This window comes from Gobius niger (genome assembly GCF_951799975.1).
Source record: "Gobius niger genome assembly, chromosome: 8".
Classification (NCBI taxonomy): domain Eukaryota; kingdom Metazoa; phylum Chordata; class Actinopteri; order Gobiiformes; family Gobiidae; genus Gobius; species Gobius niger.
The window spans coordinates 11,956,853-11,976,703 of NC_136859.1; the positions used below are offsets into that span (position 1 = coordinate 11,956,853).

General features: G+C 43.3%; 1 protein-coding gene across 1 annotated transcript; it reads right to left on the reverse strand.

Annotated features, from left to right (window-relative positions):
• Window positions 1–1,984: 1,984 nt before the first annotated feature.
• Window positions 1,985–19,048, reverse strand: LOC306966833 (myocardin; the record flags this gene model as incomplete). The annotated part of the gene is made up of 17 exons (XM_079561649.1): window positions 18,930–19,048; window positions 15,204–15,339; window positions 10,747–10,800; window positions 10,018–10,070; window positions 9,659–9,725; window positions 8,839–8,952; window positions 7,238–7,440; window positions 6,312–6,452; window positions 5,704–5,863; window positions 5,466–5,590; window positions 5,329–5,345; window positions 5,049–5,193; window positions 4,408–4,971; window positions 4,165–4,251; window positions 3,921–4,058; window positions 3,784–3,838; window positions 1,985–2,412 (listed from the first exon to the last, which is right to left on the reverse strand). The coding sequence occupies exons 2-17, from the start codon at window positions 15,256–15,258 to the stop codon at window positions 1,985–1,987; spliced, it is 2,406 nt and encodes an 801-aa protein (XP_079417775.1). The 5' UTR covers window positions 15,259–15,339; window positions 18,930–19,048.
• Window positions 19,049–19,851: the final 803 nt, after the last annotated feature.

Here is a 19,851-nt window from a genome sequence, read left to right on the forward strand (position 1 = left end):
CTAACTCTCTTTTTGATGCACCAAACAATGCTTCTTGATTACAATGATTATCAAAGCAACCCATCCACATTCTGGTGCACTTTTCATTGTTATTGTGGTCAAAGCATTTTTTTAAAAGCTGCAGTGCAAACAGCACCTTCTCCTTCAGGTCTAACTCGACAAGTGCATACACAGACATGAAGCTGCAACATGGATGTCGCCTGATATTGCAGTACGAAAAGTCTTTCAAGGATCTTTAAACACGTAGGATTGTTCCTGTTACAGCTCTCCAGTGTTTTAAAATGAGTCTCAGACAGCTTTGGTTAACATTATTAACAATACATCAAATAAGAATAGAATAAATATTTTATTAGGTCATTTTAAATAATAAATATTATTACTGCCTCTACACCACGAAAAGGTGCAGTGTGACAATTTACTGCAGATCTCCAGTGTGCAGAAGCTATGACTTGGTGTCAAGTCATATCCCCCCCACAATTCTTGGCCCCTTCTGGTGTATTCTGTCAGAATATCCGTATCAGAGAGCTTTTAAATTGGTAAGTTGATGAAGACATTTTTTTTTACAGGGCAAATCAGGGATGAACTTGGTCCAAGTCTGTTTTAACAGAGCATCAGGGGTTTTTACCTATCGCACTAAGACATCTGAAAAGCCACATTCAAACAAAGTGTGTACTTAATTTCCTGGATTAGATTTGTCTGATAATTTTAGCAGTAGAAAGAAAAAGTCAGGCTTCCTTGATCAAAAGACACAATCATGACTTTCAATAGTAAGTCACTTTGTCTGATTGGTGCATTAGTGAAACTGGAACCATTTTGAGAGCGGTTGATTGCTTTGCTGGCGAACAGTAACCTGAACAGGGTAATAATACAGTTCTGATTACTCTCGCTATAGATGTACTGATGTGGAGTGCTGGCTTTGGGACGAAAATAGAATGTCAGAAATGTGGACTTAGACATAACAGATGGCAATCTGTGTCTTTTCAGTGTGTTTTACTGGTGCTCATTGACTGACACACTCAATGAGAGGCAAACAAATAAGTACAAGAGAGTTTGGCAGTAATGGAGATAAATTTACATGGAGCCTCTGTGTTGACTCACACAAACAGAGGAGGATAGTGCTCTCCCAGGTTGTATGTGCAGCCAGTGCCAGCTTCCCCTCGGAGCCGACTGTGTGTCTGGCACTGGGTTCACTGGACACACACAAGCTGCGCTCTGTCTGAGCTACACACTTTAAATGTTTTTTTATCAATGGCTGTAACTCACTCGGACAGTTTTGGTGATTATTCAGAAAGAGTAATCTCCAGAGCTGCCAGACACATAAATTAAATGGTGTCAGATTTTCCATTGCCTTTCCCTGTAAACATTGTGCCGTTTGTCATTTATGGTTGAGTGCTTTCAAAGAATACATTGTGCATAGATAAGTGTCCACGGCTTCTCCATCGGCGGCGTGTTAGAGCTGGCGACTCGTCGTTCTTGGCTCTCGACGTTGCGTGGAGCAAGTGGCGAGTCATCAGCAGGAGTTAGATAGAGATCAATAGCCACAGAGTTTTGGAGATTGAATGCCTTTTGCTCCAGTCATGATCAGCAGAAAGTTCCTGCATGGACTGGAAAAACAAGTAAACACTTCCTGAAATAAGAATCGTTTTCTTCATTTCAGTAGATTTTGGCTTGTGGAGGGAAAAGGTTGCAGATCTGTCTCATGGGTTTTCTGGGAGCGGGATATCGACAGCTCGTCTACTCAGAGATGTTGCTGCTATGCTTTGACTGCAGGAAGCTAAAGATAAGGTTTAAATACAGATTAGGTGCAAAAATTACCTGCAAAAATGGCATTGTCTGCATCTTGAGCTGTGGACAGTTTAGTTCCTTTTGTGTCACAGAATCTGCAGTGTTACATTTTTAATTAGAAAACCTTGTTGCTTGAATAATCAAAATCTACTGAAATCAAGGCACAGCTCTTAATTCAGACGGTGGGTTTTCCCCGTCTTCACCACTGCTCTATCATGAGGTCCAACACCCGATTGACATTCAGGTCAGCGTCCAGACTGAAGTCAGGCTCCACGAAGGGAGCGGCAGGTGGAGTCAGTGGGCGCAATCCGCATGTCAGTGTCTCGAGCCATTCAGCGGCGTCGAACAGCGGCGGGGCGCGGCGTTTACGTGACTTCCTCCTGGACGACAGAGGCGAGGCGCAGAGCGGGGGCGGCTGAGGGGGGCCCGGGATAACGTGACTGGGAGGGATCACGGCCGGAGAAGGGGGCATCTCCAAAAGTAGAGAGGAGCACAGAGGTGAGGGCAGGAAGTTGTCATCTCTGTGCTGCGGCTGTGAGGCCTGAGACAGGTCGGTCTGAGGAAGAGGAGAAGGGCTCGGAGCCAAGTCCGCTGTGGATGTTCCATCGCACTCAGCAACAACAGAGACTAGAAGGCAAATGTGGGGGAATGTTAAACACCGTGACACATGAACATTTGTATCCACTGTAAAAGCAGTACTCCGTAACTCATGCCCCTAGAGGCCATAAGCGCCACTGCAGGTGTCGTAGCATGTTGCGTTTTTTTTTACTCATTAATTGTCTGTAAATACTATGACAGAAAAGACAAAGTGAGAGAGGGATATTGCACATTGTGCCACAACCCAATTATACTATGGAGATTTTTTTTTTTCACTCAAACTTGAATGTAAATACTGCTAAAGTGGCACTAGCCTGCAGTTAGCTTTGCCCGTTAGCCAGTTAGCTTCCTCGTGATTCTATTAGTGTGTATTGCGGCCACCGGCTCGGTGCAGGGAAAGCTGCAATTGTGGTTTTCTGGCAAGAGACCAAAAATGTACCATTGAGCAGAGGTGCCATTAGTCCGAAATCTCTCTAACCCAGTTATGTTGTGGATTATTGGGCCATATACAACCACTGGCCCTAACCTTAAGGTCAGTGGACTCTTGAACCTAATTTTATTTTTTAACCCCCACTCAATGGTACATTTTCGGACTAATGAGACGTCGGACGAATGGGACGACCCTCACTTATATGACCCCCAGAGGGACTACGGAAAGGATTTATTAGAGTAAACAAGTTTCACACATTAGTAACACATTTTTATTTTGTTTTTGCCTTGATATTTAGTATTGAGTAAATATTTAGCTCAGGATTGTGTGATAAAACTACTGAATAATCTGAGGAAAGGGGTACTTTCCATCAAAATAAAACAATGGAGATTTTCATATGTAAAATGTATATGTAAATAGTTTTTAGCTAAAGGTAAAGCAAAGTTTGCAATTGGGCCAAATGCGGCCATTCAAGCAATTTTGTCTGGCTGTTTTTCCACAATTTATATGATTCTTTCTGACATTTTCCTCACTGAATTGCAAGGCAGTGTGTCAGAGGCATTTTGACCATCCGCAACACAAATGGGCTCAAAGGGCTCTATATTTTTAACATTTTTATCTACAGTATTTCATTCAAAAGTTACATTAAACTATATAACAAAACCGCCAAGTCAATGCAGTTTGAATGAACAGGAGCGTCTAGTAATATCTGCTCTTTTGTTAACTTTACAATATCTTCACATCAGTTCTGTTATTTTGTCTTTTTTTTCCCAGTAGTTACAATTACCATCAAGCGAGTTCCAGATATAATTAAGTGCATTTGGGAGAAAGTTGATCAGAATTAAATTTAAGTTAATCGTTGGTGTGGCCCTCTAACTCAATTCAGGCTTATGTTACTCTGTGGAAAATCCTGACTTGTTTGATGACATTCGATCCCAAACACTATTTCTGTTTGTTTTCCTGATACTCACCATTGCAAGTGATTGGCTCATCCAGAATGTCGTCTATAGATTGCCGAGGGTCCATCTGTGTCATGAGAAAACAAACCCACTCACTCACTCTGACTTAAGGGAGAGCACATGTTGCTCCCTGACGTTCAGACCCTGACCTGTGCTTTCTGAATGGCCTCCTGTAGCTCCTCTTCTAAACTGCGAACAGCGGGTGAAGTCTGCACTGGACTCGCCGTGATCTGCACCGGCAGTTCAAAATCCTGACCGATCACATCACACGGCTGGCAGCTATACACCTGTTTAGAAACAAGGCCGATGAACGCTAAGAGGTGAGGGCACATGGGGAGCACACTGCGTATTGTCAAGAGATTATCCGAACAATCTACCTGTATATGCTTTTACCTGTGTAAACAACACCTCTGTGGGAGCTTCGGGTTTGCATCCCGGGTCCTGTTGCAGGAAAGGGTGAAGAGCGGTGCCGTATAATTGCTATGTGTGAGAAAGAAAATCCAACATAATTCTAATGCATCTAAAAGCCTTTTTGTCCAACTCTTAGTATTTATCCAAGTCGCTGTTGAGGCTCAAATGTTTGGGCAGTGTTGCTCTCTGTTTCCATGCATTTCTAGAGAGAAGTGAAATATTCACCTGACTTGAGTGTGTTAAATGGTCTCTGGGCCTGCTCTTGATGCGCTCCCTCATCTCCAGCTCCACAGTGAGCTCCTCTTGTTGCTGTTGTTGCTGTTCACTGTCAGTCCTCCAGGGGGTCCCGCACTGCAGGGGTGAGGACGATGACATGGGCAGACTGGGACTGGGGGTCCCTGAGGCTGTGCTAGCAGGAGCTATGAACACGGAGCACTGCTCACCTGCCAGACTGACTGAAGTGGCATTTGTAAAAGCATTAGGGACATCGCTCAGGATCCCATTTGGAGCATCGCTGAGAATCCCATTAGGAATTTTCCGGTTCTGGATGTAAATGTGTTTGCTTGGGCACTGGCTGGGTGAGTCGGATCCCGAGCTGGCGGTGGAGATGGGGCTGTGGTTTGGAGAAAGAGGTGCGGCCACCGTCTCAGAGGTGCCCAGCTGGCAGAGCGGGGCCGGGGCCACACACAGCTGAGGCAGCTGGAAGGGCCGGAGCCGCTGCAGCAGAGCAGGCTTGGTGCCAGACACAGGGAGTCCTCGCTTCCGCAGCTGCTGCCGGAGCTCAGACACCTACAGAACAGGGGAAGGTCAACGGCTGAAGGAAACCATCTGTCACACCATATTTAGGGCTGCTCTGATGAACTTACAGTCAGATCCACCAGGTTTGCAGGAAGGAGCTCAGGCTTGGACACAGGTTTCGAACACACAGGGGTGTGGTTTGTTGTGGCAGGGACTGGCTGAGGATTCAACGGCATGGCTCCAGATGTCTTTGCCGGATCACCAGCATCTCCACTACAATTAAAATGATAAATTAAGTATCAATGTCTCATTGATTTACTCGATTTGATTGATAGTGATATTTTTACTTATTACATTATTACTGCCTGACGTTGTTGAAGTTTTGTTCAAAGTGATTTGTGTACAGACCTGGGCACCACAGTTATCTGTGCGGGACGGAGCTGCTGCTGCTGCTGCTGTTGCTGCTGCTGCTGCAGCTGCTGCTGCTGCTGTTGCTGTTGTTGTTGTTGCTGCTGTTGTTGTTGTTGCTGCTGCTGCTGTTGTTGTTGTTGCTGCTGTTGTTGCTGGTTTTGGAGAATTTGCAACTGGAGAATAACCTGCTGCTGTTTCACAAGATGGGAATATGCTGGGTCTATGGACTGGGTTGGACTTTTCTGTTTGGCACCTGCCCCTGGGGAATATGAATATATTGTACTGAAATTAAATTTTTTACACATTATATTTTTACAAAGAATTGTACTAGCATGAACATTCACAATGTTTCATGAGTCAAAATTAAATTACCTGTTCCAGACCCCCCTCTTTGGTCCGGAGGAATGTATTGGTGATATTTAAGCTTCTTCATTTTGGGTTTGGTGTCCCGCGGTTTCCGAGGACGGGGCTGGTGGTTGAAGTTGAGAGAGGGTAGAGCCGAGGAGCAGGTTGGACTTGGCGGCCGTGCTGTCTGTGAGAGGAAGATTTCAGGATCAAGAGGTAAAATGTCATGTGGTTTGACAGCGGTTGGCCCATCCTTGGGTTAAACTGTGACATGAAACCTACAAATGCTTCCCAGATCTGTAGACGGCTGTATGTGGGAGGTTGACATACAGCCGTGCAGCTGTGTGTGAATCTGTTAACCTGCGAGCCAGGGCTGAGCTCTCCACGTGCAAATTGACAGTAATGAATGCAGAGAATTACAGCACAGCTTTGCAACTGACAACACAGGGGACCAGTAAACCTGCAGCAAGGCTCATCTTTCAGGAAAACTTCACAGATTCGAACAATGAAGTAGATCTATAATAAAGCCATTCCCATTTTCATATTCAGAGAGCTTTATACAATTTTAATGAGGCAGAAATGGGAGCACTTCTCTCTTTATGTGATGCTATTAGTGAACAGTAGCCTCGGCTCACCTTTGGCAGCAGGGGCATGGTCTGACAGGCCAGGAACATCCCGTTTGGTCTTCCACTTGTTGCCATGGAACCTGGTTCCCCCAGTGTGACACTCAGTGGATTTCGGATGCCCTCGGTTGCCGGAAGCAAAGCCAAGCCAGACTAAGGAAAACAATACAGTGTGTTATCAAAACTGACAAGTCTATTTAGAAAATCAAAAGCTAATTTGATCAGATTGGATTAATGAAAACAGTACAGTTGTCATGCATAGTTTTCAGTATCTATTATTATTATCTATTATATTTGTGCTGGCCAGACATCTCGCTGTCAGTTAAATGGGCTCATGATTCCACCAAAGTGCTTGGTTAAATAGATAGGGTTTCCTGCAGGACTTAACATTAACACTTTCCAAGAGGTGTTCACTCTACTCGTCATTTTTGGCCAGTTTGAGTTGCTTTTGCTTCAGTTTTTGTTGAATAACATCAGTTGTTTTGCTTGAGTGTGCCCTTCATTTATTAAATAAAGGCACAGGGTCCAGTGAGACAAAAAGTCAAGCTACGTGTTCCAGACTTAGCCCTCAGTCCCAGTTAAGGGACAAAATCTACTGTATCTTGTAAGGCTACAATAAAACAACATGGCTCCTCTGTGGCTCATGATTGAGTGTTTCTTGTCTCTGATCAATTCAACATAGGCTTATATTCACAGGCTCCAGGGCAAATCCATGGCACACATTGAGTTTTTTTGCAAACTACTCACTATGGAAAGGAAATCTATTGGCTTTTAAAGAATAGTTGGTTTTGGTTCTAGACAGAGGTCTTAGTAATCTATTTATTTGGCATGTTTTTGCTATGTTTTAACTGACCAAAGTAGCTTGTAATTACAGCTTAATAGAAAACTATCAGCGTTGGATTTGCGAGATAGTGTCAATGTCAGAGTGCCTCCCCCACCTGAGTGTGCCCTGGGCTGTGGTGTAGTGGAGTCCCCGTCGCTGAGAGGTCACTTAGTAACTGGTCACTCGAGAGTAATGGTAACGAGGGGAAAGCCGCTGACTGGAGGGTGCCATGTTGCTCAGTGGGCGAGGAAGAGGATGAGCAGGAGGAGATGTCATCTTCGAAGACATCAGCCGGCAGGGCAAAGCAGGCAGAGGATACTAGAATAGAGGGGAGGAAAGTTTAGCAGAGACGCAGGTGAGGTTGGAAAGTTTAAAAGAATGATTCCAAAGTAGGGCCCGACCAATATATCGGTCCGATATTTAGGTATTTTACATTATCGGCTGTCGGCAGATAAGGGGCTGATATCTCCGGAACCGAAAGTGATATAGATTTCAGTCAGGGTCTTAAAATGAGCCGTCAGTTGTGGAGGAGAGACGTGCACATCCACAGTTCTAAACCAATGTGCTGGATCCAAAAAACAATACAGTGGAAAAGTGGAAAGGAGATCCGCACAACTGTAAATGCTCACCAGTTTTTATTGTTCACACCAGCAGAGTGACGTTTCGGGGTCTTAAAATGAGCCCTCCCACAACTTCCTACACAGTAGCTCTCAGGGGAGTAGAGAAACATTCTGGTGGAAATCAGTTTGTACACCTATTTTGTTTGTTGCAGACTTTTGCATATCATTTTGGAACCATAAGAGATAGAGACTTAGTCTTTTTGCTTTATTTGCACATTGGTGTTGCCTGCTTTGCTGTTATGCAGTTTCTTGTGTTTTTCAGTGTACTACATCTGAGTAGAATTACATAAAACAGACTTTTTGTATTCAAGCAGTGCCTTAGGGCAGGGGTGTTGTCGTTTGGGTCGTGGGTCAAAATTCAGCCCCCACAGCGGGCCACAAATATTGTTGCTGTGGCCTAATAAATAACAACAGCTTACACTTACTGTGCTTTACAAGCCTGTGTCACACGTTTCTCAAAGTGCTACATTGTGTTCATTATTCACTCACTCCACACTTTGTGGTAAGATATTATTGTAGCCACAGCTGCCTTGGTGCAGACTGACCATTTAACACATGGCTATAATGTGTTGTCGTTATCCTCTGTCTTATTATGTCAGTTCCCTCTGCTGGAAATGTGTGGAATTGTTTCCTTTTTTAAATTTAAGCTGCCCCCTAGTGGCTGCAGGGAGCGTTCTGGTTCTCTCCGCACAGGAATGGGCTAGAGACTAGAGACCTTTTTTGACATACTCAGAAATCCGTGCTCTACAAAGGGCCAGATGTGGCCCGCGGGCCTTGTGTTTGACACATGTGCCTTAGGGCAACCTTTCCAGATCAACATCTTGTCAGCTCTTGAGCAAGGATGTTGGCTAGGAATATTGAATTTAAGGATTAGCCTACTTTGCAAGTTTTAGGTTGAAACACATGAACTCCACACAATAAGGTCCCACAGCCCAGGAATCAAGTGTGGGACCTTCCTGCTGTGAGTTTTACAGACTGTCAGCCATCATATGCTGCCAATTCTGACTAACTATTCGCGTCAAAGAGTCATTCCGAAGGTCAAGAGTAGGTCATGATTGTTACATCACGAGTGTGCATGGTAAGCCTGTTGACTCACGGTTCTCTTGGGGGAGCCTGAGTTCATACTGCTGCTCGGTGGTTCCAGACAGGCGCGGGATTCTCTCACTGAGCTCCTGCGCCTGCCGAGCCTTCTTGTGCCGGTGGGTCCTCTCTACAGGTGGGAGATAAGCAAAAGGATAGCACGAATCAGCACAAGAAGGCCAACAGATGGCAGATCAGCAGAGAGGAGTGCGAGCAACAGGATTCAGCACATATGTGAGGTGAGCATGCACAACACTTTCGCCATAGGCTATTTGTCAAAGTTCAGACTAGCAGAGGCATCAAAAAATAGTAAACAGTGCTACTCCCAGCGGTGACGGCTTTCTTATGCACATAATTATGAGCCCGCACACATTAGAGAGAGATTTAAAGGGCACTCGGTGGTGGATAAGGAATTGAGCGGTTTGAAAAGGTGGTATTATAATAAGAAGAATACAAATGGAAAAGCCATGTTTGATCAAAGTGCAGAGGGGAAGCAGAGGAGATAGACAGAGATGAGAGAGTGGCATGTCAGTAATGGAGGAAAGCGATGGCTCTGATCCCCAAATGTGCAGGTTTATCATGTGCTGTCAATCACTGATATGTTTTCAGACTCTGCTGTAACACTGATCAACAAGGTCACCATCCGCTTCGACTGACAGCTGATGAGACGAAGCTCCGTGGCCGATCTACACACTTCATTTTCTCACCACGCTACAGTATGACAGAGATTTGATCTGATCAGACAGACAGGTGGGAGTGGGTCTGTGCATGTGACTAAACTGGCCTCTCGCACGTACAGAGGAGCGCACACAACAGCGGCACAGGCAGGTAGTCACCTTTTGCAGTTTCAGCATTGATACCACTAGGGGGCAACTTCTGAACAGCACCGTCATCAGTGAGACGCTGCATCAGAGAACAGCAAATCGATCAACAATCCACACACTATAATCATTCACACACATAATCAACACATAATGACAGTTTCTCATTATATTGTTATTGGCTGTTCATTTTATTTATTTCACGTGGACAATAGTGATTACTGTGAACAAATCTGATGCTTTGCTTTAAGAGTTCACTGCAAAATTTCAACACATCTAGTAGCTTTTAGTACACTACATTATATCTATTGTCCTCAGACTATTTTAGAAATTATAAACTCTACATTTACTGTAGAAAAGATTCACCCACTTACCAGAGCTTCACTCTTTTCGTCTTCTGCTTTTTGAGACGGGCTGGTTGATTTTCCTACAAGAACACAAAGCACAAATCTAACTTGACTTCTGCCAATTTCACCATTGTGGCCAAATATACTTTTCAATTGTAGCTGCATTGCAAACCGGCAATATCCAATAAATTATTCATGTACACTGTTGTGTGCATAAACCAAATACCCCAAAAGGTTGGCAGTAATATGGGAAGTTTGAGAAGCATTGTGCTACAAATCAGACCAATTGATTATTGGAATTACCTTAAATTAAAAAATGTGATCAAATAGAAAAACTACTACTGCTATACTAAAAATGTCGCCAGCTTAAATTTAGTTTATTTTCTATTACCTGTCAAAAATGTAATATTTTCAAACTAAATTTTCTTTGGTACATGCGATTGTTGCATTGATCGTTGTCACTGGCATTTAGGAGATTGGTCAAGCTTTTTATTTTAATTCAGTAAAACATGTGTCAGGATGACCATGTAAAACACATTTGTTTAGTGTCACTAAACAAATTCCCACAGTGGATGATGGGCACAAATATTAATGGGAAGGTCAGTATATAACGTGACCAAGTATGGACACCCTTGGATGGTTTGCATGTGCATTATGAGTGATGACAATGACATTTGGTGATCAATAGGGATGATTAGTTTGTGAGATACAGTGATAAATCAGATCAATGACAATGTTAATGGCATAAAGACTAACCCAGATCTGCATTGATTTCATTCTGCCTTCGGTTCTGGATCCTCAGCTGCAGCACTGCATCAAAACACAGACAGAAGACATTCAAATACAGTGCAGAAGATTCAATGCAATTTGAATGGTTCCTATTGGGAAATACTAAGACTGTTATTATTAGTTATTATAAGGTCCCCTTTGGGGCCAAGATTTTCCTGAAGAGATTCTGAACCTCAGTGGGATTTTTCTGTTTGAATAAAGGTCAAAGAAATACATGTCTCTGTGGGATTTCATGGTGAATAAAACCTTATAATCCTGGAGAGACTTCAACAAACATGTTCCCAAAAGCACGTTTTAGTTTTCTCTCAAATGTTTATGGATCTGCTGGTGTTTAAAATACACTGTGAACATATTACAGTAATTTATTGTAAATCCCAACTCTCATCACTGTTGTAATGCTTGTTAAAAGGAAAATCACTCTTTTTCCAAAATGATTCAGTACACACTTGCCCTTGGACTTACAGTATATAATGCCTGCTTGTATGCTTGTATGCTTGTATAATAATTGTTCTGTGGTGAAGGTGCACTTTGGGGTTTAAGAAGCAAAAAACAGAGAAAAGAAAAATGAAGGCACTATCTAACGGACTTCAAATTTCTCTATTAACATTTTCCCGAAAAGCCTGTATTTCAAGTGGCTATTTAATTTAAAAAGTCTTGCATTCAGGGTGTTTTTGTATCCATTGCTTAGCAGCCAACAAACAGCCTTGTTTAGAAACGCAAAGATTGAGTAACAAAAGAAAAGGTGATGGCTGATAAATGATAAGGTCTTGAAACTGACGAGCCCTTGACTCTGCAGCGCTTGTAGATTATATGTCGGCTCACATGCCCGTACTCTGAATATTAACATTCAGTGCACAAACAGGTGAGGTCGGGCAGTACCATGTGCCATGAGAGACCTGTACAGTGGAGGGGGCTCAGGCCGGCAACTATTTATCTCTTACTGAATCTATTTCTGTGGGCCCTTCCCCCCGTCAGCTGTCCCACTCTCTCTACACATCCCCGACCGCTAACGTCATGGTCATTTGCACTGCTGCTCTTCCTGCTCTACAAAAATATTAAGCAGACTCTAATGCTCATTGTATTCATTTATTTATCTATTTTATTCTATGTTATTTTACTGTATCGCTCTGGCAGTTTGCCAACAAAAAGCAGTTCCCTTATGAATACTTTAGTAATATCAGAATATGATGCAATATAAAGAAAGACAATTAAAAAAACATAATGTTGTGTGTTGGTAGTAATGACTAAATGCAAGATCTGGAGACGGGTCCCTGGGCACTGCATTGCTGTTGTTGTTGTTTCCTCAGCAGGATTGAGGGATTGGTCAGATGCCGACCAGGAGAGCCCAAAGTGTCCGAGTCCAAGTCCGAAGCACAAACTTTTGGTTTGGCCCATGAGGAGGTGCTGAGTTTATAAGATAAATAGATATGGCAGGGCATTCCTCCTCAGTAAGATAAAAGAATTTTCAACATCAGCTTCTTGACATACTGTATAAATGCTTCAGAGGCAAAACATTATTGCATTTAGTCATCAAACCATAATAAAAAGTAATGTTTGGGGACCCCTGCTCTAAAGAACATTATTACCGTTTGAATACAGCCTATTTGAATTACTAACATAGATTAAATGTTCTTTTTTTTAAGTACAGCAGAGAGTGCTTCAGGGTCTTAGGGCGAGATGTTCTTCTGAGATAAGGTCAATACCTCTTAACGTTAGCTGGAACAATACCTTGTTCAAGCGATCGACTGTCAGAAAGGGACATCCAAGGCACCTTGTCAGGTGAAACATTTTTAATAATAATAATAATAATAATAATGTATCGGTTTTATATAGCGCTTTACTGGACACTCAAAGACGCTTTACATTGCACTATTCGTTCACTCCATACTCGGTGGTGGTAAGCTGCTATTGTAGCCACAGCTGCCCTGGGGTAGACTGACGGAAGCGAGGCAACCAGTCTGCGCCATTGGCCCCTCCGACCACCACCACTCACTCACTCACGCAATACATTCGCGAGGCTTCCTGGTGTTCCCAAACGGCTTCCCATCCAAGTTCTGCCAGGCCCTTCCCTGCTTAGCTTCCAAGGTCTGACAGGATTGGGCAGAGCAAAGGCAGTATGGCCACACCGTAAGTATTAATAATATTATATTTACTATTAGAAACCAGAATGAAAAAGTAAAATTTTCCTAACGTTGTTGTGGTGAAGTAACATTGTGGAATCCCACTCGTCACTGCTCGAGACTGCAGCAGCCTTTAAACCCAGCGCCAGACTCACATCAGTGAAACAGCCCAGAATTGCTAGCGATTAGCATCGCTATGTACAGACATGATGGCAAACACAGCAGCTGCCCTGAACAATCACGTTTTTCCAGCAGGTGGTCGCTCGTGCACCTAGGGGACTGTCTCCATGCCATTTCCTCCCCTCTCTATTTTACCAGCCGTTTCAAACAGCTGCCTGGGAGCACAGCGGCAGGCTACAACTTGTTTGGAAGCTTACATTATGTCGCAGTGGGAGAAACTGTTTTAATAAAAAAAAAGTCTTGAACATGAACTATGAGAAAATACGTGACGATTTGAGGAACAAGAAAACCCACCATTACAGTGGTTCTCAACTGGTGTCACTTCAGGATCAACGTCCTCTGCTCATAAATGAATGAAACATTTGACTCTAGTGTATAGTGTCCAAATAAAGTTTCCTTTACTGGTCATCAGGTCATAGCTGTTGAAATATATTAAAACAGTTCATAAACATAATTTTTGACAAAGCCCAATGAAACTGCGATCTACCTCTGAGTCTCTGAGTCCCAGACCACCAGTTGTGTCGAAAACCGCTGCCTTTACAGAACTACAATATTAAACTATAAAGCATACTAGGAAAAAATGGCAAAATTCAATGCTTTAATATGTGTTCGCATTAAGACTTTAGTCCGTTTGTGTCAACCACAAAGCGCATTAGTGTCACTCCATTCAGCTGCTTCAGGCCGAAGATATTTCTTTTTGTTGGTAGCCCTGATACAAACCCTGAACCTTGTATTGATCAGTGCGACTCAATGAAATGTAACTGGTATTCTTTACATGCATCAGTTGGTTGAGAGGTTGTCCACTAACCTTAAGATCAATCAATGCCTTTTACAATTTTATGATGCATACCGCCACTGTGTCCTTGAGCAAGACACTTGGCTTGCCTCACCTCTATTTTTTGTGCATGAATGTGTGGCAGACAATGGATGAATGGTTTCTTCCTTGAAATCACCAGCTTTGAGAGCTCATAGTGCAAAGGCGTACTGGGCAATCGGGAGAGTCCGGACGTTTCTCGTGGGACTGTGGTTCTTTTGAAAAAAAAAAAATCTATTAATAATGGACTCTCACAGTTGTGCTATTACAGGCCCAAAGGCTTTGACTGTGCTGCGGCAGGAGCCTGTGCTGCTGTTCTAGACATAAATAAAGTTACACAAACGTTCTTTTTGTAATGTAAATCGATCAAATAATGACTGAGGTTTTGAAATCAGAAAGAACTTTCGCATTCAGTGCGCTGAAGCAGGGAGATGCCATTGGACACTGAACTAACACAGAGCGACAACTCCCTGAGAGTAAATAAGTGAGAGGAAAAAGGCAGGTGAGGCAAAAAAAGAAAGAATGAAAGGCAGTAGTGACCAATCCAACCATCTTATGTTTTCTAATCTGACGCTCTACGAAGTGAGCAACAATTCTGGTTTAAATTATAAAACTCCCAGGGTGAAATAATGTCCCAGCACTCCCCTGTTATAGTGTAATAAAAAGCACTAGGCCTACATAAGCGAAATTGTGCTGTGACAAATACAATACTATAGGGACAACAACAGTATTTCAATAAATTATATTGAAATAATAGCATTTATTTTATGACATATATTTTCATCATTGAAAAATACCTCTTAAATGTACAAACAAACATAATCTTTGCAGTGAGCAGCTCACCTCTCATAAGACATGACTGTAACTTTACAAGGAGTGGGTTCGGCTCCTGCTCATCTCCATGGAGATGTCGACTAAAGTCAGCAGAATTTAAAGAGGTTAGATCCTCATCCAAATTCATTCTTAGATTACCCACTGCAAGAATAGCATGTTTTTGTGTTGGGCTAGTTATTGGGAGCATGTTTTGTGTTGATGGCAACAGTATAGCCCAAAATGTTACGCAGTGTGCCTTTAAGTTAACTGGTATAGTTAACTGCTGGGCTGTGCCAAAACCTTTATTGTGAAATCTTCCTGAGAAATAAATGAAAATTACGGGAAATAATGTGTATATATAGGAATTTTCAAGGCACACAATCAGTGAAGTGTCGTACTAAAGGAAATATGGCAGTATGATCTGGTCGAAGCTAGGATTGACCCTCTGACCCCAGTGTTTTGAAAAATAAAAAGTGTTGCAAGAAGCGACTCCTCACCTGAGCGGAACTTGTTTCTGATGAGCAGTGACCTCTCGGAGGCCGCCAGGGTCATGGCGCAGGGGAGGAGCTGGGGGGCAGGACCAGAGAGAAAGGCTGAAACCGGTGAAAACGCTCCCTCTCGCAGATCCTCTCTCTTAGTCGGGAGGAAGCAGGAGGGAGAGGCAGAAAGAGGGACAGATGCTTGTTAATCCACTGACGGACACAAACCCATATTGATAGAGGCACACAAAGCACAGCCAAGAGAGCGGAGGGGGAATCGGTGGCACAAGGCATCTCAGACCTCCAGGCTGACTCAAATCTGCAACAACAGCAGGCCTCCCCATAGACGGCCTGTCATAATCACACACAGCCCACCCTCGGAGACGCAGCCAATGACACGCGGAATTAAAGAGACGGGGAAGCTTTTAGTCAAAGACCCAGCTCTAAAGTGGCACAAGTGAGTGACACGGGCCCCAGAAGACCCGCGTCAAGGATGGGCCCCTGTGCTAGGACACTGATTTGTGATAGACAAACATGAATTGCAACAACTTACAGCGTCCCACTGGACATTTGCACCATGACAGCAAAGTCCAACTGCACCAACAAAAGATATAGTCCCACACTTACAGAAAAATATATATGGCAACCCTCAAAGCTGAGACCTGGCTGGCAATAAAAATGAGCAAATATCCAGAGGGCAATGTCGAGGTAAAGTTTGGGGATCTTAATTCAACACGTTGCGCACACATATGAGGTGCCTGAGCCTGCATTCAAAAGTAACATAAGAAGCCCAAAAAGAGAGGATCCATAAGAATACTTACAGCAAAAGAGAGAAGGCGTTTAGGAGAGGTACACGTCAGAGGAAGAGACGAGCAAACTTTGTGGTTTCTCTTAGCAAAAGTGAGTCCCTTTCATGCTGCTCATATCCGCGTCACACGTAAGTTTTAGCCGAGGGGACGAGGACAGAGTGTCTGCAGATCGCCCGTCTCTACCTCTGCCTCGGTTCTTTGGCCCTTCTCCCTGTCCGCCCCCAAAGCATCCTGGATCCGTGGTGCCAACTGCAAGCGACTGTCAAAAACGTTACCCCTCCCCCATCTGACAGCGTGTGCCCTGGTGTCCCCCAACCCCCCCCCCCCCCCCCCCCCCCCCCCCACCCACACCATACCTCCCCTCCAGTGTCCCACAGATACCCACCCCCCTGTCAACTGCTGACTGCTCCCTTCAAGTGCAACTAGGCCTGTCACAATAGTTACTATGTCAATTTATCTGGCCGGGGTAATTCAATCCTAATTTACTCGCACACAAAACTGCATTGTCGCCAGCAGGGGGGGCATGACATTGTTTTCAAACAATGTTATTATTGGCAAAAACAGGCTGCGTAGTGAAGGCAATTTGAGGGCTGCACTTTAAAAACACAGAGATTCTTTGAGAATATCACTCAAACAGGTACGAAAGAAACTAAAATAAACTTTATGAAGGAAAAACCAGCAGGAAGAAAATATATTATCATAATGTATTTGCCTGTTCCATGTGGGAAACCTCATAAATGTGACGTGATACAAATGAGCGGTGTAGTAATCAAACTACATCGAGTTTTTTGTAGAAATGTAGACAGCCTCTGAAGAAACTGGAGAGCTCCTGCAGGTTACAGGTTGCAGACTGTGGTTTAAAAAGGATTTTACTGGGATTATCATGCTTTAGGGTTACACTGCAGCATCCATGTCCGAAAACACCTCGGGGCCACAGGCCAAAGTGGAGTTTGCGGTGTTAAAAGTCCAGTAAGCGAGGGGTATGACTTCCTTAATGTTGCCACATAACGTGAGGGCGACAAAGGTGAACCCTGGATAAAGAGGCATTTTATTACACGGCACTGCGAAAAGCCCCGGAGCGTTTTGGACCCACATCACATCGTGCAGTGCAGCCGCAGTAGCAGAAGCAGTCTCATATGCCCCTGTCAAGGCGCCTTTGGGTCACCCTCTTTAAGTGATTTAGAGGCACTGGCTCTGACACATTATGCATGTGTGTGTGGGGCCATGACACCTCCGAGAGTCACAGGTCACTAAGCCAGAGCCCGTCAGCGCGGTTTACAGTAAGAATCAGCAGTGGAGAGGTTTACACTTCACGCTCACAGCACTCACACTGACTGAAGTATAATGTTAGAAGAGTGTAATACCCTGAAGGGGTGCTATGTGGCTTGCTGTGCGCTTTTGGGCAGGATATGGCTTCACACAGAGAGATTCGCAGAGATTTTACTCATACATGTGTGTTTTTTCACTAGACGGTGTTATTGTAACAACATACAAAATAGTGTTTTATATTGAGGTCGAGGAAAGAGCAGAATTATGTGGTAGAAAATGAAAATGTTTTGACATGGTTTATGTTTATAATTTAAAAAAAATACCACCAAAAAAAAAAGGTCACACACTCTTAATATGTAATTGGACTGCCTTCAGCTTTGATTACAGTTTCTATCCAGTGTTGCATTATGTTTTTCACCAAGGTCTTCTGTTGATAATGGGAAAGTGTGACCATTGGACAAAGCCTTCTCCAGCACATTCCAAAGATTCCCAATGGGGTCTCATGCCGAGCTGAAGTGAGTTTCTCCATTGTGTTTTGTTTATATGTTTATTTGGTCCCATGTATGTAATGAACATACATGGGACTCATGCATGTAAATTTGCATCCGTTGTCCCACACACGCAAACACACTCTCATTCATCCTCACCTATTGTGCATGTTTTTAGTGGTTGGGGAAACCGGAGTACCTGGAGGAAACTTACACAGACACAGGGAGAACATGTTTGGTCACAACCGACTGTTCTGACCAAATAAAGCAATAAATAAATAAATAAGTACAAGCACTAACCATTGCGCTACCGAGTCACCGAGATCAATAAAGTCCTGTCTAGCTCCCTGAACCACTCTTTCACAATGTAAGCCTGATCATCCTGGCATTGTCATCTTGGAATATGTCTGTGCCATTGGGGAAGATGTTCAAGTATTCGGCTGATCTCATTCTTTGGGCTCATAGTGTTGCTGAACTTCGACCTGACCTGCTGTAGCAACCCCAGATCATAACAGTTAATTAAATCCAGGTGGCTACTTGAATTTAACTGCAGTGGTTAGACCAATCCAAATGAAATGTCAACGTCTTCCCTGCAAGCATAAATTAACTTTGTCGCTTCCCTAACGTAACGTTATAGGAGAGGTACAGTTTTTCGAAAGAAATCTTTTATATATGGTTTCTCCTAAGTTTTTTTCCTGTGTGTGAATGGCTCCTCAACATGTATGGCTTTCAGTTGATTCAGCTGGCAACAACTGGGTCAGACTGACTAACGCTAACACTTTTCGAAGTGACAAATTTATTTCGTGGTTAATATGTACTTTACACCAGTTTATGTAAAACTGGAAAACAAGTCTAAACATTACTAGAGTTAAAAGAATAAGCCACACCATGGAATTCATAGCTGCCCACCACCTCCACATTACAGTAGTTCACGGGCTCCTAAAAATGAAACAATGTCACGTGACCACAGCCAGTTTTCTAAATATCACTTTGTTTTGTGGAGGGAAACTGGATGTATTTAGCCCACAACTGTTGTGGAGTACAATAAACACTTTCGAGCTAAATCAGTGACTGAAGTAATGCAAAGTGCAGAGTGCTACCCTTGAGGTGTGCCTATGAGGCCGGCAGCACATTCGTTTGGGAGGGAGGTGGGGGCAGCGAGGTTGTATGGGGAGCACCTGTTGGGTTCTTTTGACAGACAGGCCGCTGTGTGTGCTGCTTCAGCAGGTCAGAGGGAGGGACACCCGGGTGGTGGGCTCGGGTGAGCTCTCTGCAGGAGACACACTGCAAAAAAAAACATGAATGGTGAGTATAGCATATCTTTGCAATATTGTTATCTAGATTTGAGTCGTTTTGTTGTTTGATCATTAGGCATCAATCATTGAACTTGTGTTGTTTGATAGATGGATTTTTCAACTTATTTCAAGAACAAATATCAACATGAATTTTTAATGCACCTTCTTTCTGACGTGAAACTAATAAAATGGATTGTACTAATGTCTCTAGTGCCATTTATTCCTTCAGATATGTAGCTCAACACAAACTGCATGCTGTTCTACCACAGGATTGGCTGTCGACGTTTTATTTATTTACTTATTTACTCTCTTGTGGTGGCATGTGCATACAGATCAACGCTCATGAGACAAGTACTACATCTGTTGTTCACACTCACAAATACACGCTCACTCATACAGTGCACACAGACACTGGGAACAAGGCGGGTGAAGAGTCTTTCCCAAGGACACAGCGGCAACATTAATGCGGTGGTGAGAGCTGGGATCAAACCTTTGGAACACGCTGCCTCCCAATTAAAAATATAAAAATATCATGAAATGGCCTTATGGGGGGGAAACTGAACTATGAAACAATATCATCTGAAATTAAAGCTTCAATATGTGCTTTCACAGCTCTAAAGCTTCCTGAACTAATTAAACACCTTGGCGTAAAACATTTTTACATTTAAATGACATGTTCTTCTATTTAGGTCTTAAATGTCAAGTCTCTGCAGTGCTTGTTTATAGAATGAAATAAAATGAGCAAATTGGAGCAAAGAAATAAATGGATCATTACGTGATATTTAAAAAAGCACAGAAAAAGAAA